Source organism: Euleptes europaea, chromosome 21 (genome assembly GCF_029931775.1).
Source record: "Euleptes europaea isolate rEulEur1 chromosome 21, rEulEur1.hap1, whole genome shotgun sequence".
Classification (NCBI taxonomy): domain Eukaryota; kingdom Metazoa; phylum Chordata; class Lepidosauria; order Squamata; family Sphaerodactylidae; genus Euleptes; species Euleptes europaea.
Genome location: NC_079332.1, coordinates 18,636,973 through 18,664,546, shown reverse-complemented (window position 1 = coordinate 18,664,546; position 27,574 = coordinate 18,636,973). Strand labels below are relative to the sequence as shown.

General features: G+C 48.7%; 1 protein-coding gene across 1 annotated transcript in view; it reads left to right on the top strand.

Annotated features, from left to right (window-relative positions):
- The first annotated feature begins 3,823 nt into the window (after window positions 1–3,823).
- ZC3H7A (zinc finger CCCH-type containing 7A) overlaps window positions 3,824–27,574 on the top strand; it is a 33,416-nt gene continuing 9,665 nt past the window's right edge. Inside the window, exons 1-16 of the mRNA XM_056866364.1 lie at window positions 3,824–3,904; window positions 11,713–11,816; window positions 12,847–12,886; window positions 14,036–14,233; window positions 16,632–16,790; window positions 17,722–17,802; window positions 17,904–17,942; window positions 18,662–18,695; window positions 19,334–19,608; window positions 20,217–20,424; window positions 20,933–20,997; window positions 21,229–21,424; window positions 23,364–23,525; window positions 24,590–24,786; window positions 25,048–25,145; window positions 27,037–27,218. Of these exons, the coding sequence (XP_056722342.1) occupies window positions 11,749–11,816; window positions 12,847–12,886; window positions 14,036–14,233; window positions 16,632–16,790; window positions 17,722–17,802; window positions 17,904–17,942; window positions 18,662–18,695; window positions 19,334–19,608; window positions 20,217–20,424; window positions 20,933–20,997; window positions 21,229–21,424; window positions 23,364–23,525; window positions 24,590–24,786; window positions 25,048–25,145; window positions 27,037–27,218 (2,002 nt within the window). The 5' untranslated portion in view covers window positions 3,824–3,904; window positions 11,713–11,748. The remainder of the gene's footprint in view (window positions 3,905–11,712; window positions 11,817–12,846; window positions 12,887–14,035; window positions 14,234–16,631; window positions 16,791–17,721; window positions 17,803–17,903; window positions 17,943–18,661; window positions 18,696–19,333; window positions 19,609–20,216; window positions 20,425–20,932; window positions 20,998–21,228; window positions 21,425–23,363; window positions 23,526–24,589; window positions 24,787–25,047; window positions 25,146–27,036; window positions 27,219–27,574) is intronic.

The window sequence follows — 27,574 nt, the reverse complement described above, 5'->3', positions numbered from 1 at the left end:
GCAACTTACGTAACCTTCAGATTTATGTCACCTGAAAAATGTGTATTTAAGTGGTCTTTTTAATCCTGATGTATGCTATATATGGCATGGTTATTATTCAGCTATTCATTACATTCTGAAGTGCTGTTGGGACAATATTTTATGATATTTAAAACACACTTTTGGATTTTTATGTGTGTCACATGGATTATATTTATGTGTGGTTATTTGTTTATATTTTGCAAGAGGTCTTAACTTTGTAGTTTCCTTCTCCCTTTCTTCTGTATTGGGACCTCTCTCCTCCTTCTCTGTTTCCGATTCAGTAGAAGGCAGTTTCAAGTGTTATGAGAGGGGCCGTGGCTCAGTGGTAGAGTCTCTGCCTTTGCATGTAGAAGGTCCCAGATTCAATCCCTGGCATCTCCAGTTAAAGAGGACCAGGCAGAAGATGATGTGAAAGGGTTTTGCCCGAGATCCTGGAGAGCTGCTGCCACTCTGAGTAGGCATTACTGACCCTGATGGTCTGATTCAGCATGAGACAGCTTCATGTCTGTCCATCTAGTCCAGGATCCCATTTCACACAGCAGCCAATCAGTTACTCTGGAAAACCAACAAACAGGGCATAAGAAAAGCAGTGCTGGATCAGACCAAGGTCCATCAAGTCCAGCAGTCTGTTCACACAGTGGCAAACCAGGTGCCTCCAGGAAGTCCACAAACAAGACGACTGCAGCAGCATTATCCTGCCTGTGTTTCACAGCACCTCATTTAATAGGCATGCTCCTCTGATCCTGGAGAGAATAGGTATGCATCATGACTAGTAGCCGTTTTGACTAGTAGCCATGGATAGCCTCTCCTCCATGAACATCCCCTCTTAAAGCCTTCCAAGTTGGCAGCCATCACCACATCCTGTGGCAGGGAGTTCCACAAATTAACCATGCATTGTGTGAAGAAATACTTCCTTTGGTCTGAATCTCTCAACCTCCAGCTTCAGATGACCCCTTGTTCTGGTATTATGAGTGAGGGAGAAAAGCTTCTCCTTGTCCACTCTCTCCAAACCATGCATAATTTTATAGACCTCTATCATGTCTCCCCTTAACCGCCTTCTTTCCATGGATAGCCCTCTCCTCCATGAACATGTCCACTCCCCTCTTAAAGCCTTCCAAGTTGGCAGCCATCACATCCTGGGGCAGAGAGTTCCACAATTCAATTATGCATTGTGTGAAGAAATACTACCTTTGGTCTGTTTTGAATCTCTCACCTTCCAGCTTCAGCAGATGACCCTGCATTCTAGTATTGTTAGAGAAGGATAAAAGCTTTTCCCCATGTACTCCCTCCATACTATGCATAATTTTATAGACCTCCATCATGTCTCCCTTCTTTCCAAGCTAAACGCCCCTAAGCGTTTTAACTGCTCCTCATAGGGCAGTTGCTCTAGTCCCCTCATCAGTTTGGTTGCTCTTTTCTGCACCTTTTCTGCAATATCCTTTTTTAGGTGTGGCGACCAGAACTGACCACAGTATACCAAGAGTGGTCTCACCACAGATTTGTACAAGGGCAGTATGATAGAAGCAGTTTTATTCTCTGTTCCTTGTCTAATTATGGCCAGCAGCATGGAATTTGCCTTTTTCACAGCAGCCGCACACTGGGTTGATGCCTTCCCCTGATTTCGCCTCCTAGGGGTAGTGTGCCCAGAGGTTGACTGCCACTGACTATGGATGTTCCCCTTAAGTGGCTGTCTGCCTACCTGAGCAGCAAGCCTCCTGGCGCTGGCCGTTCTGTGCTGCCAGGGAAACTGAAAGAGAGCATTTGCAGCTCCCCCCCACTCTGCTGCTGCTTCTATTTCAGGATCCTTTATTTGGGGAGGAGGATCCAAAAATGTGGGGTGCTGAAAATTGGACTTCTTCCTCACTGATCACTTTTACACCCCAGCATCTTCTGCTGAGGGGGAGCAACCTGCACCTCCTCCCCGCGCCCCCCTTATGTGCAGCTAAACTCCTGCAGATTTGGGGGGTGGGGTGGGACCCTGGGGAGGGCGGGGCTTGTGGAGGGGTGGGTGTGACGCCACAGAGCCAACCCTCGGAAGCAGCCTTTCCTCTGCAGGGCGACAGATCTGTATAGCGTGGAGATCAGTTGTAATCCCAGGAGACATTAGGAAGAACTTTCTAACAGTTAGAGCGGTTCCTCAGTGGAACAGGGTTCCTTGGGAGGTGGTGGGCTCTCCTTCCCTGGAGGTTTTTATGCAGAGGCTAGATGGCCATCTGTCAGCAATGCTGATTCTGTGACCTCAGGCAGATCATGAGAGGGAGGGGCAGGAAGGGTTTGGCTCTTGTGGCCCTTTCCTACATGCCCAGGGGGTAAAATGCCGACCACCACTCTGGGGTCAGGAGGTTTTTTGCCTTCTTCTGGGCACAGCAGGGGGTCACTGGGGGAGTTGCATGGGGAGGTAGTTTTGAATGTCCTGCGTTGTGCAGGGGGTTGGACTAGATGACCCCGGGGGTCTCTTCCAGCTCTGTGTGTCTCAAGTCCCAGCTGCCCAAGCTACAGGTCCAGCTTCAGACCTTTGGATGCTGCTCCTAGCAGGTTTGTGGACGAGGGCCGTTTCAGCAAACCGACAAGGAGTGGGGAGCAGAGGAGAGCCGAAGAGATGGAGCAGCTTGGCTGAAAAGGCTTAGGAGAGTGGCAGGGTGCCCCCCTGGCACTAGGACTGAGACGACGGGAGAGGCCCTGCAGGCTTGCTCTCCTTCCCTGGAGGTTTTTAAGAAGAGGTTAGATGGCCATCTGTCAGCAATGCTGATTCTGTGACCTTGGGCAGATCGTGAGAGGGAGGGCACCTTGGCCATCTTCTGGGCGTGGAGTAGGGGTCACTGGGGGTGTGTGTGGGATTTCCTGCATCGTGCAGGGGGTTGGACTAGATGACCCTGGTGGTGCCTTCCAATTCTATGAGATCTCCAGGACACCCCTGGAGGTTGGCAACCTGGGCTCTGCCGGCCTCAGACGGGGGAGGGTGACGTCACTCACCGCCTGCCCAGAGGCCGCAACCGCCGGCGGCTGAACCGGGGCAGGAAACCCCAGTTCGGGGGCGGAGGGCGACCCTTTCAGCCCCCGGGGATCCCGGCCGCCCCGCATTTCCCCCCTTGGGAGGGGGTCAGTGGGAAGGGCATGACGTCACCCTGGCCGCTGTTCCTTTCGGTGACGCCACAGAGGCCGTTGACGACGTCAGCAAGACCAGGAAGGCAACGGCTCTCCCGCCCCGCCTCGAGACCATCCTGACCCCGCCCACCATTTGAGCGCACGGACCGAGTGCGCACGCGCATTCCTTCTCTGCCCGGCCTGCGTAGAAGGGGCGGGTCACGTCAGGCGAGAAGGCCGGAACAGGTGTGCACATGCGCGTTATGATCCCCCTCAGAAGCGTTTCCCTGCTTCGCCACCCCCGCCCCCGTAACCCTTTCACCCAACCGATCTCAGTCATTGGCTGCTTGCCGCTGACGTTCCTCCAGGCTCCGTAAACTGACTTCCGGGTAGGGAGGCGGGACTTGTGGAGGCTACGTGCTGGCTAAGGCATCCCCCAATCAGCAACGGCCAAGCTCTTCGTGGAGGCTAGTGGAGCGAGATTTCCCCTCCCTCCCAATAGTGGGCCGCCCCGAGAAGGCGCCGCAGCCAATCGGGAGGAAGAACCGTCCTTTCTCTTCCCCCTCATCCCGCTAGTGCGTCACCGCCGCCAACCAATAGGAGCCCCTTCATTTTCCCCGTGTCGGCCGCGGCCTCCGAGCGGCAGGGGGCGCTGTGGCGAGGGGAGCCCGCGACTGAGGAAGAAACGCCGGCCGGAAGCGGACGCGGCGGTGGATGGGGGAGAGAGACGGGCAGACAGAGAGGCCTCGAACGCCGTCCCCGCCTCACGAGCCTCGCGGCCTCCGGACGGAAGGAGCAGGTGAGGCCGCGCGGTTGGGCCTGTGGGGCGCCGGCCCGCCGAGAGCGGCGCCCTTCGCGCAGGGAGCCAGGAGGCCGCCGCCCCCACCGCCCGCCCAACGGGGGAGGGCCTGGCCCGGGTGGGGTGGGGTGGGGGGAAGAGAAGGCGGGCTCTTCGTGCGCCCAAATTAAACCCGGGAAGGGACGCCCCCTCCCGCCTCCAGGCCCCTGGAAACGCTTTGGCTGCCCGCCTTTGCGCGGTTGCCAACTCTGGGTTGGGAATTCCGGGTGATTCCGGGGCGAGACTTGGGGAGGGTGCAGTGCCGCGGAGCCCGCCCTCCACGGCAGCCGTTTTCCCCCAGGGCAGCTGGTCTCCGTCACCTGGAGACCAGCTGTAATTTCGGGGGGATCTCCAGGCCCCACCTGGAGGTTGGCAACCCTCCATAAAGCCCGCCTTCCAAAGCACCCATCGCCCCAAAGGGGAGCTGATCTCTGTGGCCTGGAGATCCGTCGTCATTGTGGGGCGACTCCCGCCCCCACTTGGAAGCTGCGGCGACCCCGGGATCGGGCGCGGTTGTTGTGATTCTGTCCTCGGAATGGAGGAGCAGGGATCTGTGGCTGGGACTGGCCTCAAAAGCTGCAATGTCCCTCATGGCTGTATGTGTGGCATTCAATCACCAATCTGCTCCCCCCACCCCCCCCCCAAAAAAAGGATGCCGGTTGACTTGCTCTCCGTGCCCCAGCCCAGGCACGAAGAACAGCCGTCCAGAGGGGTGGGGGGCTTCTGCCAGCCAAAACAGAGGGCTCTTTTTCTTTGGGTGCTCCCTTGCCTCCAGGCTTTGGGGGGGGGGGATGTTGGGACTCTCCGCACATGTGGCACTGGGGGCATGACCGTGCTTTTCTGTGCGGGCTCTCAGCTTTTTCCTGAATCTTCTCAAAGTTTCCGTGCTTTGTGGTTTTAGTGGCCCAGAGGGACGGCGCGTTGTGAAGGTCTTCTGGACGGTTATTTTAAGCTGTCGTATTGTTTGTGTTTCACAAGCAAGTTCCAGTGCAAAGTTTCTATAGGGCTTCTGGTTTTTTGCCCAAAGACTGGCGCAGAGGTGGGCGTGACCATTGCTGCGCTACCCACTGGAAAGGGTAGGCAAGAATGCTCACTGGTGACCCAGGTCTTTGCATGCCTCATAGGGGAAAGGCTTGTGGTTTGCTGATGGCTGGAATTATCACCATCATTTTCTCCTCTTCTCCCCACTCTGTTGAGATCAGTTCTTTCCCCTACAGTTATGTTCAGATATGTTCTTATTTTAAATTTCAGGATTTCATTTTAATCAGGGGAGTGTCTCTTCCACTCCCCCCCCCCAAAATATAGCTATTTGGGTTGGTTGGATCCTTCAGACATGAACACTTGTAGTTTTGAGCTGGTATGGACTTGTGTACCCAAGTCCTTACTACTGGCTGTTAAATAATTAAGAGCCTTGTCTGGAGTTTAATGGTAACTAACTTTTGCATTTCTAACCATGGTATTTACCCACCATCTATGGCTGTCTCCTGAAATCTGAAAACTGGAATTGTGTCTTTGTTAACCTTCTCTTCTGTTGTTGAACAGTTAAAGTGTTCGCACTGGTTCCTGTAGCTTTGGAAGATTCCTTGTTTATTTCTTTATTTGTACCCTGCCTTTTTTCCCAGTGGGTTCCCAAAGCAGCTTTACATCATTCTACTCTTCTCCATTTTATTCTCACAACAACCTTGTGAGGTAGACTGGGCCAAGAGTGTGTGACTGGGCCAAGGACACCCCGTAAGCTTCTGTGGATTCAAACCTGGGTCTCTCTGATTCTAATCGAACACCCTAACCACTTCACAACAGTGGCTCCGCAACCCATTTCTTTGAAGTGTTGGTGCAGGTGTGGCAAGCAGATGTCTCTCACTTGAGAAACGGGCTAACATCTACACCAAACTTCTTTTCTGATGGGTTTGAGGAGGCAGTGCTTCAGAAATTCATTTTCAATTGATTTAAATCCTTGATGTTTTCACATACGCCTCTCTCCAGCTTGCTGATGAGGATGCATTAAAAACCAGAAGCAAACAGCTGCAAAAGACAAAGTCAGTACAGTTTTAAATAAGTAAATCTTGCAGCCTTTTGTATGCATTCATTGTGGAGTTTGTTCAGCAGGTCAACGTGTGCATAATGCATCTGCTTCTGGTAAGATACAGTGAGGGAAAAAAGTATTTGATCCCCTGCTAAATTTGCCCGTTTGCCCTCTGACGAAGAAATGACCAGTCCATAATTTTAATGGTAGGTCTATTGTAGCTGTGAGAGACAGAATAACAACAGGAAAACACCCAGAAGACAAAAGTCAGAGATTGATGTGCATTATAATGAGTGAAATAAGTATTTGATCCCCTATCAACCAGATGTCAGGCTACCTGGTATCTTTACTGTATGTAACGAGCTGAGATTAGAAGCACCTGCTGTAAGGGAGAGGTCTTATCTGTAATCCCAGCTCGTTACTGTACCTGTACAAAAGACACCTGTCGACAGAAGCAATCAATCCATCAGATTCCAAACTAGCCACCATGACCAAGACCAAAGAGCTGTCCAAGGATGTCAGGGACAAGACTGTAGACCTGCAAAAGGCTGGACTGGGCTACAAGACTATTGCCAAGCAGCTTGGTGAGAAGGTGACAACAGTTGGTGCAATAATTTGCAAATGGAAGAAACACAAAATAACCGTCAACCTCCCTCGGTCTGGGGCTCCGTGCAAGATCTCGTGGAGTTGCAACGATCATGAGAATGGTGATGAAGCAGCCCAGAACTACATGGGGGGAACTTGTCAATGATCTCAGGGCAGCTGGGACCATAGTCACCATGAAAACAGTTGGTAACACACTACGCCGTGAAGGACTGAGATCTTGCAGAGCCCACAAGGTCCCCTTATTCAAGACATCACATGTACAGGCCTGTCTACAGTTTGCCAATGCACATCTGAATGACCCAGAGGAGAACTGGGTGAAAGTGTTGTGGTCAGATGAGACCAAAATCAAGCTCTTTGGCATCAACTCAACTCGCTGTGTTTGGAGGAGGAGGAATGCTGCCTACGACCCCAAGAACACCATCCCCACCGTCAAACATGGAGGGGGACGTATTATGCTTTGGGGGTGTTTTTCTGCTAAGGGGACAGGACACCTTCACCGCATCGAAGGGACGATGGACGGGACCATGTATCGTCAAATCTTGGGTGAGCACCTCCTTCCCTCAGCCAGGGCATTGAAAATGGGTATTCCAGCATGACAATGACCCAAAACACACGGCCAAGACAACAAAGGAGTGGCTCAAGAAGAAGCACATTAAGGTCCTGGAGTGGCCTAGCCAGTCTCCAGACCTTAATCCCATTGAAAATCTGTGGAGGGAGCTGAAGGTTCGAGTAGCTACACATCAGCCTCAAAATCTTTCTGACTTGGAGAGGATCTGCAAAGAGGAGTGGGACAAAATACCTCCTGAGATGTGTGCAAACCTGGTGGCCACCTACAAGAAACGTCTGACCTCTATAATTGCCAACAAGGGTTTTGCCACCAAGTACTAAGTCACCTTTTGCAAAGGGATCAAATACTTATTTCACTCATTATAATGTACATCAATCGCTGACTTTTGTCTTCTGGGTTTCTGGGGGTTTTCCTGTTGTTATTCTGTCTCTCACAGCTACAATAGACCTACCATTAAAATTAAATTTCTTCGTCAGAGGGCAAACGGGCAAATTCAGCAGGGGATCAAATACTTTTTTCACTCACTGTACATAGCAGAGACCATGTGAATGGTAAACCAAACCCTTTGCTTGTTGCATCTTTTTGTTCATGTGGGGGGGTGGGGAAATCAGCTTTAATTGATTTAAATCCTGCATGTAAGTGTGTCTGGCTGTACAGGAAGGTGGATTTACTTCTGTGTTTCAGCCTTCTTTCTCTGCAGCCATGATAGGGACACACTTCCCTTGGACCCCAGACCCCTCTCTCTGTAGTTGGCCTTTGTAGATTTCTGTGTGGTGACTTACAGTGATTGCTAGACAGAATCAAAACCACAGGCCCAGTGATTAATACAAAGCAATAATCATAACAACGCAAAAATATTTGCATTTTTTTTTTTTGTTTACTGGGGAGGGCAGGATACAAATTCAAAAAAGAAATACAAGATAAATATCCTTATCTGGAAGCCAGGAAATGATGCTAACAAAAAGAATGATGTAATTTCCATTGGTTTTACTCACACAGAAAGAAGTTTTTGTTTTGCTTTTCTGTTTGTGCTGTGAATACATTTGAGAGCTGTGTTTTGTTGAAATGCACGGGTGGTATTGCGTCGGGTCCCTGCTTAAACAGCCTGAGCCAAGTACAAAGCTCAGCCTCACAAGTCAAAACAAAATGAAAGGCAGCGGAGCCTGCAGATTAGGCAAGCGGGGCCCACTGACGGCACTGGGACTTAAGGTCCCTTCATGCTTCCTGGGTTGCCTAAGAATGGACAACACAAACAAAATGATAGGAAGCAAATGTGAAGTAGAAACTCTTGTATAAGTGGCCACATCGTAGGAAGGCTGACAGCATGTTACCCTTTGGCAGCTTTTGCTTCCATTCATTTTTAAAGCTTGGGTGAGCTGTTGCCGTTTGCTTCCCTGAACCGGAATACTTGAAAGGGTAGATCATGAGATTGATTTCTTGTTCTAAAATGGACCGTTTATTCAGTGGCTTCCTTGTGGCGACTTGTGTGAGACATTCCAGAGAGCTTTTGAAGCAGTTAAAAAAAAAAGAGCTCATGTTTTTAAGTATTCTCGAGGGGCAGCCACATTCAGCAAGATAAAACAGGCACCTTGAAGAGGAATGTTGTTTATTCCAGTGATTGATGACGTGTACTGTGACTCAAGTATGCGAGGATAAATGTTACTGGTCTTTATGGGACTGATGTACTCTGGTTTTATTTTGGCTTTTAAAGAGACTATCTGAAGTTCACAGAATCATATAGTTGAAAGGGACCACCAGGGCCATCTAGTCCAACCCCCTGCACAGTGCAGGAAAGTCACAACTACCGCCCCCCCACATGCCCCCAGTAACTCCTGTTGCATGCTCAGAAGATTGGGGGGGGGGAACCCTCCAGGATCCCTGGCCAATCTGGCCTGAAGGAAAATTGCTTCCTGATCCCAAAGTGGTGATTGGCATAACCCAGGGCATGTAAGAAAGGGCCACGAGAGCCAAACACTGATGCAAAGCCTTTCCTGCCCTCCCCCTCATGATCTGCCTGAGTTCACAGAATCAGCATTGCTGACAGATGACCATCTAGCCTCTGCTTAAAAACCTTCAAAGAAGGAGAGCCCACCACCTCCCGAGGAAGCCTGTTCCACTGAGGAACCCCTCTGACAGGAAGTTCTGCACCTTGGGAATTAATTAATTCTGAAAATATATGTGCACATATTTGCATGAACAGGTTGCTGTGGCTTCTCATGTCTTTCCAGTGACGAACCTTCTCTTTTGTGCAGAAATACTTGAGCTGCACAGTCTTTTATATCTGTCTGCCCAAGTAATAAGATATACTGGAGCTACTTTTCCAAGTTTCAAATGTGAAAGTTTAGTAGAAGACGCCAACCAGAATGGCTGTACATATTGGTGATTATCTTCTTTTAGCATTGACTTGATTTTTGTGTGTGTGTGTGTGAGTTAGGAATCTGTTATTTCCATGAGACGCTTAAGAAGAATGCCAGGACCCTTGTGTTCTTGATCATATCAGAGGTCTTCAGAGGGTTTTTTAGTGAAGGGCTCTTAGCTGGAGGAAACGGAGGAGAGGGCAGTCCAGTGGTTTCTCAGGCTTTTGTAGGTCCCACCAATCGCTCTTATCAGAGAACCTGGATCCCTCCATGTTATATGTTTACAGACAATCTGGTATTAACTACTGGCACACCAAAAGGTCACAGATAGATAATCTGGGGGAGGTGGGATCGGCGTACATCATACTTGCAGGGTGATGCAGAGACTAAGAGAGAGCAAATTCTTAGTAATTGCTGTAAAAACCCAGCATCCCACCAAAACTGCTTCTGCATCCTGTTGGCAGTATGTGACTAAGAAACCCCCCCCCCCCCGTGCGCGCGCAGAGTTCAGGGGCATTGCTTAGCGGTCTAGTTAGGCCAGAGTGTGTTGGGTGCTTTTTAAATACCAGTGGCTTAAAACCGCTCTCTTGGCAGCGCTCCTCCCTCCTTCAGTTGAGAAACAGCAAGCGAAGCGCTTGGTTGTCCTGCTTGTCTCCATCACCATGTTTTATCTCCGGCCATCTTTTCTACGTTGAGGTGTTTGGATGGCAAGAGGAGGGTGGACTTGAAGGAGGAGACATTAACTCATTTTTTCTAATTAACCTGGATTCTCCCGCCTCTGCCCACTGTGTGATGTGAGACTGGTTCTGTGCCCCTCACAGAGTTTTGTAGTGCAACTTAATTTTGGTGTCCGTGTTGCTGTCTGGAATGTCCCTTTAAAAATTGTGCCCAGATAAAGTGTAGCGTTGTCGAAGGCTTTCACGGTCAGAGTTCATTGGTTCTTGTAGGTTATCCGGGCTGTGTAACCGTGGTCTTCCAAGACCACGGTTACACAGCCCGGATAACCTACAAGAACCAAAGTGTAGCGTCTTTCTCTTTAAAAAAACAACACACCTATTATAGAAAGCCTCTGAATCTCTCTCATTAGTATTTCACAGAATTGTAAAGTTGGAGAGTCCGTAGAGGCCATCTAGTCCAACTCCCTGCTTAATGCAGGATCAGCCTAGAGCATCCCTGACAAGTGTTCTTCCAGCCGCTGCTTGAAGTCTGCCAGACATTAATTTGTGACACTGGACTGTATCGCAGCCCTTCCTGCTGCATTGTTGAGGGTTTTCGGCGCATCTTATGCCTGCTCTGTTTCCACCTCATTTTTTAACTGCTAACTTTTAAACTCTGGATAATGTGCTTCTCTCAGTGCAGTCCTGTGTACATTTACCCCAGTTTAAGCCTATTTAAATTGGTGGTCATAGACTGGAGTGACTCTGCCAAGGACTGCACTGTGGCAGTCTGGTAGTTGCACATTCCGTCCAGGGGTTTGTGTCTGCCCCAGCTGTGATCTCACTAGCAGTGCATGGGGTGGTCTGTCTTTTTCTTGCGAGGTGTCCTTTGGTGCCTGCTGCAGTTCCAAAGCCGCTGAAAGAATTCTTGTGGGAGCAGAAAAGGCCATGTGCAGATTTCCAAGCGATGGAGTCAAGTTGTGAGTGCCGAGTCACGTCAGTGGCCCATTCAGTAAAGGAGAATGATTTGGAGTTGCCCCAGAGCTGTTTTTGTGTGGCGAATTAGCTCAGTCAGAACTTCATTATCGCAGCCAAATATACATGACTGCAGATTCATTTCTCGCTTTTGCAGAAGGCTCATTCTATTTTGGTGCTTTTTCAGTATCGCTTCTCAAATAGAGAAGCGGCCCCGCTGCCTGCTGGTTGCAAGGTCTGGATTTGGTTTCTACAAAACAGCTGTGCTTGGGGTGCATGTGAGAAGGCTTCCAGTTTGAGGAGGTTTTCTGTTCCGTTTATTCAGTTTGTCTCTGAAGCTTGGTTTACTGAGCATCTGGCACATGGTTTGAGTGGGCTTCAGGTTGAACCCAGGTTCTCTTTTAAGGCTGTATTCAGAGAGCTGAAGTGAAGGACACAAACACATTTTCTGCTCCCCCCCCCCCCCGGTGTGTTGTTTTCTGGCCGATGAAAAAGATGTACCTTTCATTTCCTTTCTGTGGATGAGTGTTTTGTTTCTTTTTGGAATGCCTGACCAACCAGCTGTTCTCTGTGGTTTGTTTCAGAAGCTGCCTGCCGAAGCCGTGGGTGTTCATGATAACATGTCCAATGTGTCCGTGGACAGAAGCATCAGACAGCAAGAGATTAAAAAGGGGCTGCAGTTTATACAGTAAGGTCTTCTCGATCCTAGACCTCTTTTGGGAGGTGGGGGTGGGTTTCTTGCCATCTCTACTTGCGTTGGTTTAAAACATGATGGAGCCTTTTTTTCCCCCACCCCTGAATGTTGCTTCGACTTAAGAAAGGAGGGTTGTGCATGTACAATATAATGATTAGCCAGCTTGGCCTTTCAGCCTGGACAGATGTGGAGAGGAACACGGCGTACGCTCTGCCTCCGGTTTGCCTGTGAAAGCAGCAGCGTCCCTGAAGGGGCAGCGCCCTGTGGGTGGGCAGGCAACGGGCTTTTATCTTCCTTTTCTGCTGGAGAAACATGTTCCTGTAAGCGGCAAAGTAGGATGTGGGTGTAAGAAAAACAAGCTGCCGCAGCACGCAGGTGGCGGTCCCTCTCTGCCTGCGGAGAGTTCAGAAAAGCTTCCCTCCCCCACCCCCGCAGGGACCTGAACTCTGGGCCTGCTGAATGTCCACTTCACATGAAGTCATGAGCCATTCGTCATATGCTCCCCCTTCCTCTGCGGCTCTGAATGCTGACTCGGCACCGCATAGCTGCTCCGCTTTACAGCAGGCGGCAGTTCGTTCTCTATCCCAGTGGCCTCCCAGTCCACAGCTCTGGGGAGGAGCCGTGGCTCAGCTTTAAAGCCTCAGTCCGGCATGTGGCAGATATTGAGCTGGGACTCTTCACCTGGGACCGTTTGAGAGCTCCTAGCCATTCACGTGTGCATAATGCCAAGCTCCCAACTCCGCCTTGGGAAATTCCTGGAGGTGTGGAGAGGGTGGTGCTTGAGAATCATAGAGTGGGAAGACGCCATAGAGGCCATCTAGTCCAACCCCCTGCTTAAAGCAGGATAAGCCTAGAGCATCCCTGACAAGTGGATTCTCCCTGCGGAGGAATGTAGCAGCCCCAATAAACTAGACTATTGTGAGCTTGTCAGGGGGTCCTCCAGTTCTCTTGGAGAGATACCATTTGGGCAAGGCCTGCTTTTTTTTTCCTTTTTTTTTTAAATACCCTGTCTGGTTTCTCCTAGGTCTACATTACCCTATCCCGGGACACAAGAGCAATATGAGGTAACTTTGCTGACTTCTGAATTCTCTGTAGTGGGTGGGACCTTCTTTGTAGGACTCTGTAGGACCTTCTTTGCATGCTATTTGGCCATATAGCATTCCTTCCCATTGCTAGCTGTTGCATTGAGGCAGTGGAAGAGTCCTACCTTGGCAGTGTCCCAGGCCTCGCTTGGCCGTACGTATCGTGGTTCCAGCCTGGTAGAAAGCGGGTGCTTCACATTTATATGGCAAGGGGAATGCCTTGGGACTGCAGAAGGGCAGGGAAAGGCAATCTGGCCTCTGTTGCTTGCTTGCGGGAGCAAGGGCCACTGTGAGGTTTTACCCCTTCCCTCCCACGGAGAACGCCACGACCTAGCCTCAGTTGGATATCTGTTCTCCCTTCTTTCTGACCCAGTCAGATCAATCACCTTCCTCTTGCCGAAGGCTACGGCCTGAGTCTCTTCTATGGCGTGAGTTGCTTTGGGAGACATCTCTTGTCTCTGTAGAACCTTCTTTCTAGCTAGATTAAACGCTAACCCTTCTATGGTTATGCAAGGCAGAATTTTGAATTTACCATATTCGGAAAGGACTTGTCCCTGCTCTTCTGGCTCCATCGACTCATTAGCTCATGTGCACTTGGAATGCCATTATAGAAACCTCATAGAATCTTAGATCAAAATATATTTTCTTAAGTGATAGGGATCCCAAGGCTACATTGGCAGTGGCAAGATTTATCTCAGTCCTTATATCCCTGAAACGTTAGATTCAAAACTGTGCTGCTCAAGATCAATGGATCAAGGAGCTTCTAAGGGATAAAGGGAAGGCTTTGGAAGACTGTTGTCTGAAAGGCCGGATGCAGATACGATAAATAGCTCAGGTCAGATGGCAAAGTGTCCATTGTGGAGACGCAGAAATGCAGTTGGTGCTGTTTCCCCCCCTGCTAGAATCACAATTGTGGCAGAGAGAAGGCATCTGAATGCCGTCTGCATCCCTTATTTATTTGCCACTCTCCTGTTGCAGCAGTTACATTTCTATGGTTGAATCAGGAAGGGCCGTCTATTGGCTAACCCTTCTGTTGTTGCTTTGAGAGGTCAGCAGTAATTCCTAGAAAAGGGACCTCTGATCCAAGTTCAGAGGTATGACGTGGCCTGTGAGCACTTCTTTGTATTTCAGATATTCATACGAGAGCTTGTTAAAAACTTGTTTAACGAAGGGAACGATGCGTACCGAGAAGGCGATTGGGACGGGTCGCTGAATCACTACTCTGAAGCTTTGAACATAGCGGATTATGCCAATAGTGAAGGAATCCACATTTCTGATGAAATAGTAGAGAGAATGCATGTGAACCGTATAGTCTGTTATTCTAAAAAGGTAAGTACCGCCCGCATTGCTGCTGTTTGGAGTGAACCCCTTGCCCCTTGAAAGTAGGTCACCAGCCCTTTGTTGCACCTCTTGTGCCTCGTGGGCAAATAAGGGGGTGAGGGGCACTTCCCAGGAGGCTGGGTTAAGCCCAGGGCCTTCGGCCGCCAGGCACCCTTCCTCTGAACTAGATCAGGGAGTGCAGCTACCAGAAAAAGACCCCTGGACTTCCAGAATGTCAGTTCCAAAATGGGCAGAATTTATAGTAGTTCCCCCCTCTTTCTGGCATGAGCAAAATTCATAGAATCAAAGAGTTGGAAGGGACCGCCTTCAACCCCGTGCACAAAGCAGGAAGATCACAACTATCTCCCCCCACACACCCCCAGTGACCCCTACTCCATGCCCAGAAGATGGCCAAGATGCCCTCCCTCTCATGATCTGCCTAAGGTCATAGAATCAGCATTGCTGACAGATGGCTATCTAGCCTCTGCTTCAAAACCTCCAGGGAAGGAGAGTCTACCACCTCCTGAGGTCGCCTGTTCCACTGAGGAACTGTTCAAACTATTAGAAAGTTCTTCCTGATATTTAGCCGGAAACTCCTTTTATTTAATTTGCTTCTAGTCCCACCTTCTGGGGCAACAGAAAACAGTTTGGCACCATCCTCTGTATGACAGCCCTTCAAGTAGTAGAAGATCTTATTCCCTCTCAGTCTTCTCTGCAGGCTAAACATTCCCAGCTCCTTCAACTTTTCCTCATAGGACTTGGTCTCCAGACCCCTCACCATCTTTGTTGCCCTCCTCTGGACACGTTCCAGCTTGTCTACATCCTTCTTAAATTGCGGTGCTCAAAACTGAACACAGTACTTTAGGTGAGGTCTAACCAGAGCAGAGTAGAGCGATACCGTCACTTCGCGTTATACTTCTGTTGAGGCAGCCCAAGATCGCATTTGCCTTTTTAGCTACCGCATCACACTGCTGACTCATGTTCATTGTTTGGTCTACTAAGACCCCAAGATCCTTTTCGCACACACTACTGCTAAGACACTATGATTAGTGCTGAAGCCCTGAGCAAATAATGAAAGCCACAAAATGGGGTCAGGTCCAAAGGGAAGGGAAGGTTCTGAGTATCCAGGGGAACCCTGGAGTATGCAGGGAAATATTGGTTGCCCTCAACTACCTACCCCAACTGAGGGGGAGGAGTGCCCTCAAAGGTCCGTGAATGTAGCTGGGATTTATTTTATTTTTTTATTTGTGCCCCGCACTTCCCTGGTAGAGCCGGACTCAGGGCCGCTAACAATATAATATATAATATAATATATATGATATAATATAATATATATGAATGCAAAGTTAAACATGTAATTAAAAACATTAAAAACCTTGTCTAAACTAATACAACATATACAGATGGTACCTCAAACTGTATTCTTACTCTCCTGTCTCACCTCGGGTCATTCCCACGTGGTGACTGTGGACCAAAAATGGCAATAGGGAGGCCAAGATCCACCAACGACCTCATTACTTCAAGAGGGAAGGAGACAGGAAAAAAAAAGGAAAAGGCAAAACAGAAAAAATAAAGGGGAAAGGAAGGGAAAGGAAAAGATGTAATACCATCGTTGTTTTCAACCGTAGACATGGTCAAACCTCTCCGTCTTACAAGCCCTGCGGAACTGGGCCAAGTCCCGCAGGATGGCTGACAAACTGAGGAGGGTTGACTGTCCATGGCAGTTGGTGAGGCAGCTGCCCCTGGACGTGGGGAGCAGAGCTTTGGCAGAACTGGGCCAGGGGGTGGCGGGAGCCCTTTGCCTGCATCTCTCCTGGCACAGGAGCTCCGACTGGGCAGCATCCCAGGGATGACAGTGCAGCTGGGTATTGTCCCAGCTCCGCAGGCGCCCTTGAGGGCTGGGGGCAGGAAAGAGGCAGGAGAAGGCCCCCTCCCCATCCCTTGTGGTTGCAGGGGAGAATTGTGGTGGGAGTGGCATTGGGAGCGCTGAGGGGGTGTGGTGGGCAAGAGGCAGTGTAGGGAAGAATTTGAAGAAATGAGGGGCCAACAACCTGGGAGAGGGGTGGTGGCAGCCTAAGGGGTGCCGTAGAGGTGGTGGCAGTTAAAGACAGGGGTGGCCAGGAGTGAGAGGGAGACGGGAGGCTGGAAGGGAGGCTTCTTCATTCACCGCTGAGCTCTTAGAACCAGAAGGCCTGGTTTGGGTCTCACAGCATGGGACAGCAACAGTTCTTCTACTGGAATTCAAAAGGTCATTAGGTTTCCAGGGCCCCATTGCTGAGAGAGGGCCCACACATTGTCCCCCTCCCTGCGATCCAGAAACTGGAGCACGGCCTGTCCTCTGACATCCCTTGATTTCAGTCATGCAACATTCTAAGCCCTTCTTTCCTTCTGTCGTTTACCTGTGCAGGGCTTGCATGAGAAAGTTCTAGAAGATTGTGGGGTTGTTTTAAAACTGAATGAAAACAATTTCCGGGCCCTCTACCGGAAAGCCAAAGCCTTGAAAGAGCTGGGGAGGTACAAGGAGGCTTACGACGCTGTTGCGAAATGTTCCCTCGCGGTACCCCAAGTAAGCAAATGTATGGGTCTTGATGCTCGTGGGTGCTGGGGGAATAACACACGTCAGAATGTTCTTGCCGAGTGATGTTAACAAAGCTCAAATTTCTGGCAAGGCCCCTTCCCCTGTGTGTTCATTGTGGGCCTGGTGGAGCCCTGGGGATGAGTCCTTAAAATTCTGTCAGTCCAGTTTAATAGGCCAGCCCCTCCAGGGAAGAGGCTGATGAGAAGGGACAGATTCTTTTGTGAAGCTCTCACAAATCTTGCTGTATGAGAGTTGCTGGGATTATAGAATCATAGAGTTGGAAGGGACCACCAGGGTCATCTACAACCCCCTGCACAATGCAGGACATTCAGAACTACCTCTCCCCCCACACCCCCAGTGACCCCCTACTCCATGCCCAGAAGATGGACAAGGTGCCCTCCCTCTCATGAGCTGCCTAAGGTCACAGAATCAGCATTGCTGACAGATGGCCATCAAGCCTCTGCTTAAAAACCTCCAGGGAAGGAGAGCTCACCACCTCCCGAGGAAGCCTGTTCCACTGAGGAACCGCTCTGACTGTTAGAAAATTCTTCCTAATGTCTAGATAGAAGCTCTTTTGATTTAATTTCAACCCGATGGTTCTGGTCCGACCTTCTGTGGCAACAGAAAACAACTCAGCACCAGTCATGTTAACACTGATGCTTTGCTTCAATTCTGTTTTTGAGATTTCTGGTTGGTTCTACAACCCAAATCCTATTTCATTCTTTAATTAATGTCACATTAAATAAATGTAACACTCACCACCTCCCGAGGAAGCCTGTTCCACTGAGGAACCGCTCCAACTGTTAGGAAATTCTTCCTAATGTCTAGACGGAAACTCTTTTGATTTAATTTCAACCCGTTGGTTCTGGCCGACCTTCTGGATTGTCTGTCACATTCTGTGTTGTTTGTTTTTCAATAGGATGAAAGTGTAATAAAATTAACACAAGAGCTTGCTCACAAGCTAGGATTAAAAATAAGAAAAGCCTATGTTCGGGCAAAAGTAAGTTCACTTTTCTTTTTTTCCCCTTTTTTTTACACAATGCTGGTTTTAATTCCTGGCTCTTCTGTATCTGTTGCTCACAATGATGTGCTTGATTGCAGCCTCCCGCCAACCCTGTCTCTGGAGAATTATCAAGTAAGGTAAGAATTTGTGTCATCTTTATGAGAAGAGAGGTTTGGGGTGCTGATGGAACGGTTTCCCTCTTAGGAATCCTGACAACAGATGCTGGATTCCCATAACCTTCAGATATTGGGACAGAGTCAATAAATGGCCTTTACATTTCTGATTGCCTGTTTGTATTGCCAACTCTTGGCCTCAGAATACTGAGCCGGGTTGATAAAGTAACAATTGGAAATAAAACACATTGTGCTTAATGGAGTTTACTGTTTTAAAGAAGTTGTATGCTTATGGACAAAGAATATCCAGTGCATTTCCCTTGAATACTGGCAGAGCTCCCATTTAAACAGTGTTTCTGAGGCTTTTCCAACTTGTACAGTACCTATGTGATAAAACACAAGAAGGATTTTGGGTGGTTTAGCATTTTGAAAACCACGCTTCTTTGTTCTCACAGTAGTGTTTTGGGTTTTGTGTTATTGTTGGTTACTAGGCTTGATTTTCTGAAATAAGCTGGAGTTTGGCGTTTGATGTCACGTCTGATCTTTTTTTACATTTTTGACTGTTTTGTGGTCCTATTGCAATATTTCTTGGATGCCTTATGCTATTTGATTGTGTTGTCTTACGCTGTGTGTAATTTGCCCTGGGGTACCAGTGTGAAGGGCCACCTATAAATAAATAGAGAAAGGTCTGCCTGAGGCATCTGCTGTGCAAACTTCATAACAGATATTTTGCTTGCTTGCAGAATTCCAATTCCTCTATAGAAGATATTGAATCAGGTGAGGCTTCTTGGGCTCTGTACCACCTTAATGCGGAAAGTTGTACATAAAGAGCAACTCTGTGCTCCATCACCAGATTTATTTTTATACAGGTCAGCTCAGAATGGCTCCTGTCTTTCCCCTCTGCTCCTGCCCCCCCCCTTTCCATGTATTTCTATGGCTTGTGCTTCTGCTGTGGTGGAATCTCCCCCTCGCTATATTTGTTCCCTCCCGTACTAGTGCCAGATTCCCCCTAGTCTAACTAGTGGGGTACCAAACAGTGTTGACTCCTGGCTGAAGGATAACGGACCATGTTTGCCCCAGAGTACGCGAGCAAAAGGCCTCAATCTCTGCGGGAAGGCTGTCTCCCTAGTTCACGAAGAGGTGGTCTTGGGAGGAGTTCTGCAAAACTACTTTCTGCGGGAGTTTGATTCTTTGCCTAAAACGTTACGTCGGTGTGGCCCGCTGCCCTGGTGAGCAGAGCAGGGCGCCAGGGGCTCTCAAGAGCTTTAAGCAGCAGGCCGGATTGGGCCTGGGCCTCCCTGGTGTTCTCTTATGATTAAGGGGAAAATTGGCAATTTGTGCTGCTGTTGTATTCACCTATGCTGAAGGAACCCCTGTTCTGAGGTGGTGTCTTTGCAAACCAAAATCTGTTTCAGATTTTTCCAGTTGGAAGGAAAAGCCTCTTTCATCCTCCTCCTCTTCCAGTTTTACTCCTGAAGTGTCCAGTGACCTGGCGCCATTACCAGTGGGGTCTCTGGTAGGGCTTCCAGCGGCGGAGAAGAGTTCTGTGCCTCGTGCCTCTCTGACAAACGGAGGCACGGTTTTTACTATGCCTGAAAGCTGTTTAGACTGCGGGGATGGAGATATTATTATTGGAGACGAACTGGATGAGTTGCTAGATTCGGTATCTGACCCTGGTGAAAGTGTCCTGGTAAGCTGCCTGTTATTTTCCTTGGAATGATGTTGATGAGAGCTCTGTCAAAGTTGGAGAAAATTATCCATGCATAGCTTTTTCCAAGAACGCTGTCTTGTGGCCCTTCTGGCTTCTGCTTGTAATTTCTCCTCTGGAGTTGGTTCTCCGTGTGAGGAAGAAGTGTTTTGTAGTCTGATAGTTTGTCTTGGGCTGCAGTCTCCTTTCAGCAACCATCTGGCTGCATTTGGAAGCAAGTTGTAGGAACGCTGTGGACACCATCCAGTCCTAGTAGTACACCCGAGCAAATGTTTCCAAGGGCCATGACAGTTTTGCGAGAGGTCTAGCTTGCCTCCTGACTGCATCCTGAAGCAGAAGTCCCAGTCCATCACAATCAGCAGAAATTAGAGAACACGTTAAACACCAATGAAATCAATATGAAAAGTAAAATTCTGTTTTAAATTTAGCACCAGATTAGCACTGCATCAGCAGCAGATGCCAGTTTCCAGCGGCTGGGGCTATGTATAGAAAAGCTTCAATACGGATTTAGTGCCAAGGGCTGTTCCCCGGAAGTTTGGGATCCTCTTCCTGTTGCATTGAACAGAATTGGTTTTTCCTTCTTCTTGTAGCCCAGCGCCGTTGTCAGAGGAACCGTCCCGGTGGCCACGATGGCTCCCAGCATGCCTTTCTCTCCCCCTCTGCTCGGGACTTTGCCGGTTGGGGCTGGGTTTGTTCCCACAGCCGCCTTTTCCGAAATGTATTCCCAGCCGCTGGTTTCCTCCTTGGACAACTTCTGTGCTTCTTTAAGTACTTTTTCGATCAGCGATTCTAAAAGAGGTAAGATGCTGGGCTTAATTCTTTAAAACCTAGCCAAAGGGTAGGCCTGTTAAGAAACCGGGCAGATCTCTGGTAGGAAGCTCTCTAAACCAGAGTTTATTTGAACATAACACTGTTAAAGTGAAGAAAAGTCCAGGCTTGTAATGTTGGCTACTGTTTGGTCAGGGTGACTTTCGGACTAGAACCACTGAATGTTTTCATACACTGTCGATGCCAGACAAACGTTTCCTAAACATCAAGAGTCCTGTTCCACATGGTTTTTCCCTGCCCCAGAAGTTAGAGAGGAGTGGGTGAACCCAACGTGGCGGTTTGTTTTTTGCATGTTCCTCCTCTGCCCCTCTTGCGGCATGTTTGAGAATTGCTCAGCCAGGGACTTGGTGATGGTCTAGAGCAGGGATTAAGTATCACATGCTCATCTGAACAAAGGCAAAGCTCTTTTTGGATTACATGAGTGTAAAATGTGCATGCGAACCTAACACTTAAAAAAAAAAATCTTGTAACCCTTCAGATTTACCCAGCTCTACTTCCAGAGATGGCACAACGGCATTAAACAGTAATTCTCCTCTTTTACTTGTAAGTACGCAAACTTTCAACAGATATGGTTATTCAAATTTAAATTCTTCCTTTGTCCTTGTTAAAAATTCTTACTGAAACATCTTCTTAGAAGCAAAAGTACATTGAACATGAGATTGAAAGTTTTTTTTTAATTTGCTTTTGTATTAATAACACTCCTGTGCATCAGTTTACAAATTAGAATATAAACGATCACAGATTTAAAAACAACAACTTTGTTTCTCCCAACAGATGAATGGGCCAACTAGTTTGTTTGGGTCTGAGAACTATGTTGGGATGTCAGGCCCGGCTCGGAATGACTACTCGAGCGTATTCGGCAGCAGCCCTGCTAGCATGCCCGTGTCCGCATCTCCCTTAGTCGCAAGGAATCCCCTGGAAGGCACCCACGAGCTCAGGCAGGCCTGCCAGGTGTGCTTTATCAAGACAGGTAAGAAGCTACGAGAGCTCCCCATGCCTGCCTTTCTTCCCTTCTAGAATCAGAATCATAGAGTTGGAAGGGACCACCAGGGTCATCTAGTCCAACCCCCTGCCCAATGCAGGAAATTCACAACTACCTCTCCCCGAACACCTCCAGTGACCCCTACTCCATGTCTAGAAGATGGCCAAGATGCCCTCCCTCTCATCATCTGCCTAAGGTCATAGAATCCAGCATTGCTGACAGATGGCCATCTAGCCTCTGCTTAAAAACCAGGGAAGGAGAGCTCACCACCTCCCAAGGAAGCCTGTTCCACTGAGGAACCGCTCTGACTGTTAGAAAGTTCTTCCTAATGTCTAGATGGAAACTCTTTTGATTTAATTTCAACCCGTTGGTTCTGGTCTGACCTTCTGGGTCAACAGAAAACAACTTGGCTCCATCCTGTCTGTGACAGCCCTTCAAGTACTTGAAGATAGTTATCATATCACCTCTCAGTCTTCTTCTCAGGCTAAACATTCCCTTCCTCTTAGTGTTTAGGGGGCTTCCCAAAGTGTCCTTAAAGGACGGGGCCAGCAGACAAAACAATGCAGCGCTTCCATTCACCAGATATGCTGAAGAATGCTGCTTTCACCACTGAAGCTCAGTCACTTGTAGGGGCTGTGGCTCAGTGGTAGAGCCTCTGCTTGGCATGCCAAAGGTCCTTGGTTCAATCCCCGGCATCTCCAGCTAAAAGGACCAGGTAGAAGGTGACGTGAAAGACCTCGGTCAGAGACCCTGGAGAGTGGCTGCCAGTCTGAGTAGACCATATTGATCTTGTGGGCAGCCGTATTGGGGAGGTAGAAGAGGGTCGTCACTCTCCTCTGCAGGTCTCCCAACTCCCCATATCACAATAACTGCTAAGCTCTTGGGAGGTGGAGGCAGGCAACATCGATTTCCAGCCTCCTGTTCTGCTGTGGCATAAAATTTAGCCGCATGCTAATAAAGGTTTGACAGTGGGGGGAAAATCTGTTGCTGCCCAGGTGCTTGTTGTTGTCTGTGAATTCTGAGCACCCCTTCCAGCTGTTCAGTGTACAAGGTTTTTGTGGAAGTTTCTCTTCTTGAAGAGCCAGCATGGTATAGTGGTTAAGAGCTGTGGTTTGGAGCAGTGGACTCTGATCTGGAGAACCGGGTTTGATTCCCCGCTCCTCCACATGAGAGGCGGAGGCTAATCTGGTGAACCGGGTTGGTTTCCCCACTCCTCCACATCAAGCCAGCTGGGTGACCTTGGGCTAGTCACACTCTCTCAGCCCCACCTACTTCACAGGGTGTCTGTTGTGGAGAAGGGAAGGTGATTGTAAGCCGGTTTGATTCTCCCTTAAGTGGTTGAGAAAGTCAACTTATAAAAATCAACTCTTCTTCTTCTATGTATGGGTGTGTATGTGAACTTGAAATGTGCTTAAGAATTTGGTGTGCAGGAGTTGTAAATAGGTGTGGGGCGGCATGACCTGCTTCTAAGAGGGACCCATCGAGCATAACTCCTGAGGCAAAGGGTCTTTTTGTTCTGCCTTCTTTACGCTGCTTCAGGCCATCGTAGAAGTTCCAGACCACAGTGGATATTGCTTGCCTGATAAAGATGCAGCAAGTTCTTCTCTGTTTAAAACCAGCTCCTTTGGGGGGGGATTCTCGGTGTGTCAAGGAGAGCCAGGAAATTCAGTTTTGGAATGCTGCAGGGCGTAAGTTTTTCAAACCTGAAGAAGGTCAAATGGGTGGACAAATCTGGGTTTCAGAATTTGACCTTGGAAGTTTGTATTCTTCTCGGTATTTGGAAAGGTAACTGCCGCAACAGACTCCGCCAGCTGCACCAACCTTATTAAAAATGAACGGAGAATCAAAGCTGTCAGTGTCGTTCTTCAGAAGGCAGTCGGGTTGCAGCCTGTACAGCAGGTATTCTCTCATCCCATTTTTCTTTCAGGCCCTAAATTGCTGGATTATACCTACCACCCCAATCTAGAGCACAAATGCAAGAAGGACATCCTTATCGGCAGAATAAAAAACTCTGAAGATAAATCATGGAAAAAAATAAGACCGAGGCCTACAAAGACGCAGTATGTGGGCCCTTATTATATCTGTAAAGGTAAGGATCCCAGCTTCGGGGTGAACACCTGTCGCCTGCTCCAAGAGAGCGTGAAACGCTTAGAGCTCTGCCACCCCCTCTTTCCTGGGGAGGGGCGCCCTGTTTTCTTGTGCATTCCTTCAGCAGCTTCTCTAAAGCGGTTTGCGTTTGGAGATGGAGAGTGGGGAGTGTTCGCCAGTGGCCTGTGGGCTCTCAGATTTTGTACATTCATCGCCTTGTATCCTTTGAATTGGCTACAGAAGTATTTATTCTTTGGGTCACAAACCTCTATGGCTGCAATCTTCCTCAGAGTTGAAAGGGACATCAGTGGAGGGAGAGGAAAGTGGCGAGAATCAGCATTCCAGTGATGCTTCGTAGGATACACGCCTCTGTTACTTATGTTCCAGAGCTGTTTCCAAGTTCAACTTGACCTTGAAAGCCCTTCAGGGCCTGGGACCCACATATTTGAAGGACCATCTCCTTCCCTGGGTCCCTGTGCGCCATCTACAGTTTTAGGCAGCCGTCTGTTGGCCCTCCCACCACTCAGGGTGGCCTGTCTGGCATCGACCGGGGGGCCTTTTCCATCGTGGCCCCGGCTCTGTGGAACGGGCTCCCAGCTTGGAGATCTTCAGGGGGTTCCCCAAGGCGTGCCTGTTTGCCAGGGCTTCTGAAGGGGTTTGAGTGGCAGGTATCTTTTAAGGTGTGTGTGTGTGGGTGGGGGGAGATTTGTTGGTTTGCTATTTTATTTTTGGTTTTAGCTGGGATGTTTTAGTAGCCACCTTGAACCACGAGGAAAGGCGGGATATAAACGCTTTAATAAATAAAATGAAGACATTTTGGCTTACTATATTTTTCGGGTTGGAGGAGATATGTTACAATACTGTGGCAAGAAGGTCATGCCCAAATTGGTAGAAAATCCAGGATTGTGTGGTGTGGTTATCAGGTTGGCGCAGGTGACACAAAAGCGACCACCGGCCTGGGTCCAGGAAATGCCTCGAGCGTGCTCTCTGAGAGCTGATGCCCTGCAGCCGGCGGAGGGTCTTGGCCTGTGTCTCAGATTCGCCTTCCTACCCTGTTGTGTTTAGATGTTGCTGCTGAAGAGGAGTGTCGCTACCCCGGTCACTGCACCTTTGCGTATTGCCAAGAGGAGATTGACGTGTGGACTCTGGAGCGCAAAGGGGCCTTCAGCCGCGAGGCCCTCTTTGGCGGCAGCGGGAAGATCAACCTGACTGTGTCCCGACTCCTCCAGGAGCATCACGGACTATTCATGTTTCTTTGCGAGGTGCTTGCCCAAAATATTGTCTCTTAATCTGCTCCTGCAGCATAATGTTAGAAAGCAGTTTGGGAGTCAAGGGAGTCGCTCCCTCGGGGGTGAGGCAAATGCTGACTATTCCACTGATCATCTCTTTCCTTATCAGTGTCGAGATCAATTTCTGTATCAGATGCGGCATAGAGCTTTCTTCATGTTCTAAAACGTTTCTGCATCCAAGGTGGCCACAGGAGTTTTTCCCTGTTCTAAACTGCTTTCTGTTTTGTATTTCAGAAATGTTTTGAACATAAACCCAGAATAATCAGCAAAAGGAATAAGGATAACTCAGCATCTTGTTCACATCCTGCTATGCACGACTTTGAAGATAACAAGTATGTCTGAAATCTGTGTCCTTGTGGAGTTAGGTCAAGAAGGCTCCCCCACTCTCATGGTTTTCTAAAAAACTATGCAAAACCAAATTATTCAGGAGGGCGTTTGAACACATTAAGCTGCTTTATACCGAATCAGACCCTTGGTCCATCAAAGTCAGTATTGTCTACTCAGACTGGCAGCAGCTCTCCAGGGTCTCAGGTAGAGGTCTTTCATATCACCTACTTGCCCAGTCCCTTTAACTGGAGATGCCGGGGATTGAACCTGGGACCTTCTGCATGCCAAGCAGATGCTCTGCCACTGAGCCACAGCCCCTCCCCAAAGGGTACGCAGGCTATAGACTTGCACTGTACTAGATGATTCACAGTTACTTAGAAAATTTTCTAGGTATAAGTTGTTAAAACTAGGATCCTACTATGGAATTCTGCATAATTTGTGTCAATACTTATGCTTTGCTTCAGTTCTGTTTTCACACTTCTGGTTGGTTTGATCACCCTAATCCTATTGCAGTGTTTATCGAATGTCGCATCCGTCGGTTGTATTGAATCATAGAATCATAGAGTTGGAAGGGATCACCAGGGCCATCAAGTCCAACCCCCTGCACAATGCAGGAAATTCACAACTACCTCCCCCCTCCATACCCCTAGTGACCAGAAGATGGCCAAGATGCCCTCCCTCTCATCATCTGCCTAAGGTCACAGAATCAGCATTGCTGACAGATGGCCATCTAACCTCTTCTTAAAAACTTCCAGGGAAGGAGAGCTTACCACCTCCCGAGGAAGCCTGTTCCACTGAGGAACCGCTCTGTTAGAAAATTCTTCATAATGTCTAGACGGAAACTCTTTTGATTTAATTTCAACCCGTTGGTTCTGATCCGACCTTCTTGAGCAACAGAAAACAACTTGGCACCCTCCTCTATATGACAGCCCTTCAAATACTTGAACATGGTTATCATATCCCCTCTCAGTCTTCTCCTCTTCAGGCAAAACATACCCAGCTCCTTCAACCTTTCCTCATAGGACTTGGTCTCCAGACCCCTCACCATCTTTGTTGCCCTTCTCTGGACACGTTCCAACTTGTCTACATCTTTCTTAAATTGTGGTGCCCAAAACTGGACACAGTACTCTAGTTGAGGTCTAACCAGAGCAGAGTAAAGCGATACCATCACTTCGCATGATCTGGACACTATATTGACTCACTCTGTGTAATCCATCTTGAGTCCAAGAGAGAAAGGTGGACTATAAATAGAATAGAAACATATGGAAGGGACCTCAAGGGTAATCTAGTCCAACCCCCCACACAACGCAGGAAATTCCCAACTACCTCCCCCCCTCCCGAGACCCTTGATCTGTGCCCATAATGAAAAACGTTTTTACAGTAAGAGTTGTTCAACAGTAGCATCGGCTACCTAGGAAGGTGGAGAGCACCCCTCACTGGCAGTCTTCAAGCAGCAGCTGGACAAAGACTTGATGGGGATGCTCTAGGCTGCTCCTGCTTTGAGCAGGGGGTTGGACTAGATGGCCTGTGTGGTCCCTTCCAACTCCATGGTTCTATGATTCATGCAAAGTATTAGCTATGTGGCTTTGCAGGCAGGACGCTGTGATAAATGTGTGTGGGGAGGAACAGCGGGGAAGCAAGTGGTTTAGTCTCATGAGTAATTAGGATTCTGCTGTGTCACTTTGCTGCTTGTTAACATGGAGCTCCTAAAGCCAATTGCTACTGGGGTTTATATAGTTTGACTTGGCAGTCAGTGTTTTTAACGTAACAAGGGCACAAACGTGGACAACAACCCTTCGCCGCCCCCCCAGCCTGAAACCTAAACGAAGCACAGATTTCTGAAGCAGGGTTTTCAGAGCCTTCCCCTTACTCACCCTAGTCTTTTTGAAAACCCAGGTGCCTTGTCCACATTTTGCGAGAAACAACAGTAAAGTATTCCAAGATACGACCTTTCCACGTTCAGTGCCAGCTGGACCTTTGCAGGCACGAAGTCCGGTACGGCTGTTCGAGGGACGATGAATGTTTCTACGCTCACAGTCTCGTAGAGCTCAAAGTGTGGATAATGCAGAATGAGACAGGTGGGTATGGCGCAAGAACAGTGCTTTGAAAAGTGCCTTTGGGCATGCGCAGAGTGCATTTTTTTTGTGACGGGACCTTGAACTTGTCCTAACGTCTCTAGAATTGAGGAGAGGGCCTTTGGCTGAGACTCCCAGCAATGGTTAAAAATCCTTCAAAATGAATTGTTCTTGAATTATGCCATATGGGAGAGCTGAATCTTCCCCTATATTCTTAGCTGTCTTGCTTTGGACATTTGTCCTTGTCACGTCTTTGCGATTTATGAATTTTCCAGCACACAGGCTGTATCAAAAGAGCCAGCAATTTGCCATGTCAGACTCTTGTACCTCTTGATCCCTGGTGTTTTTACTAGAGATGC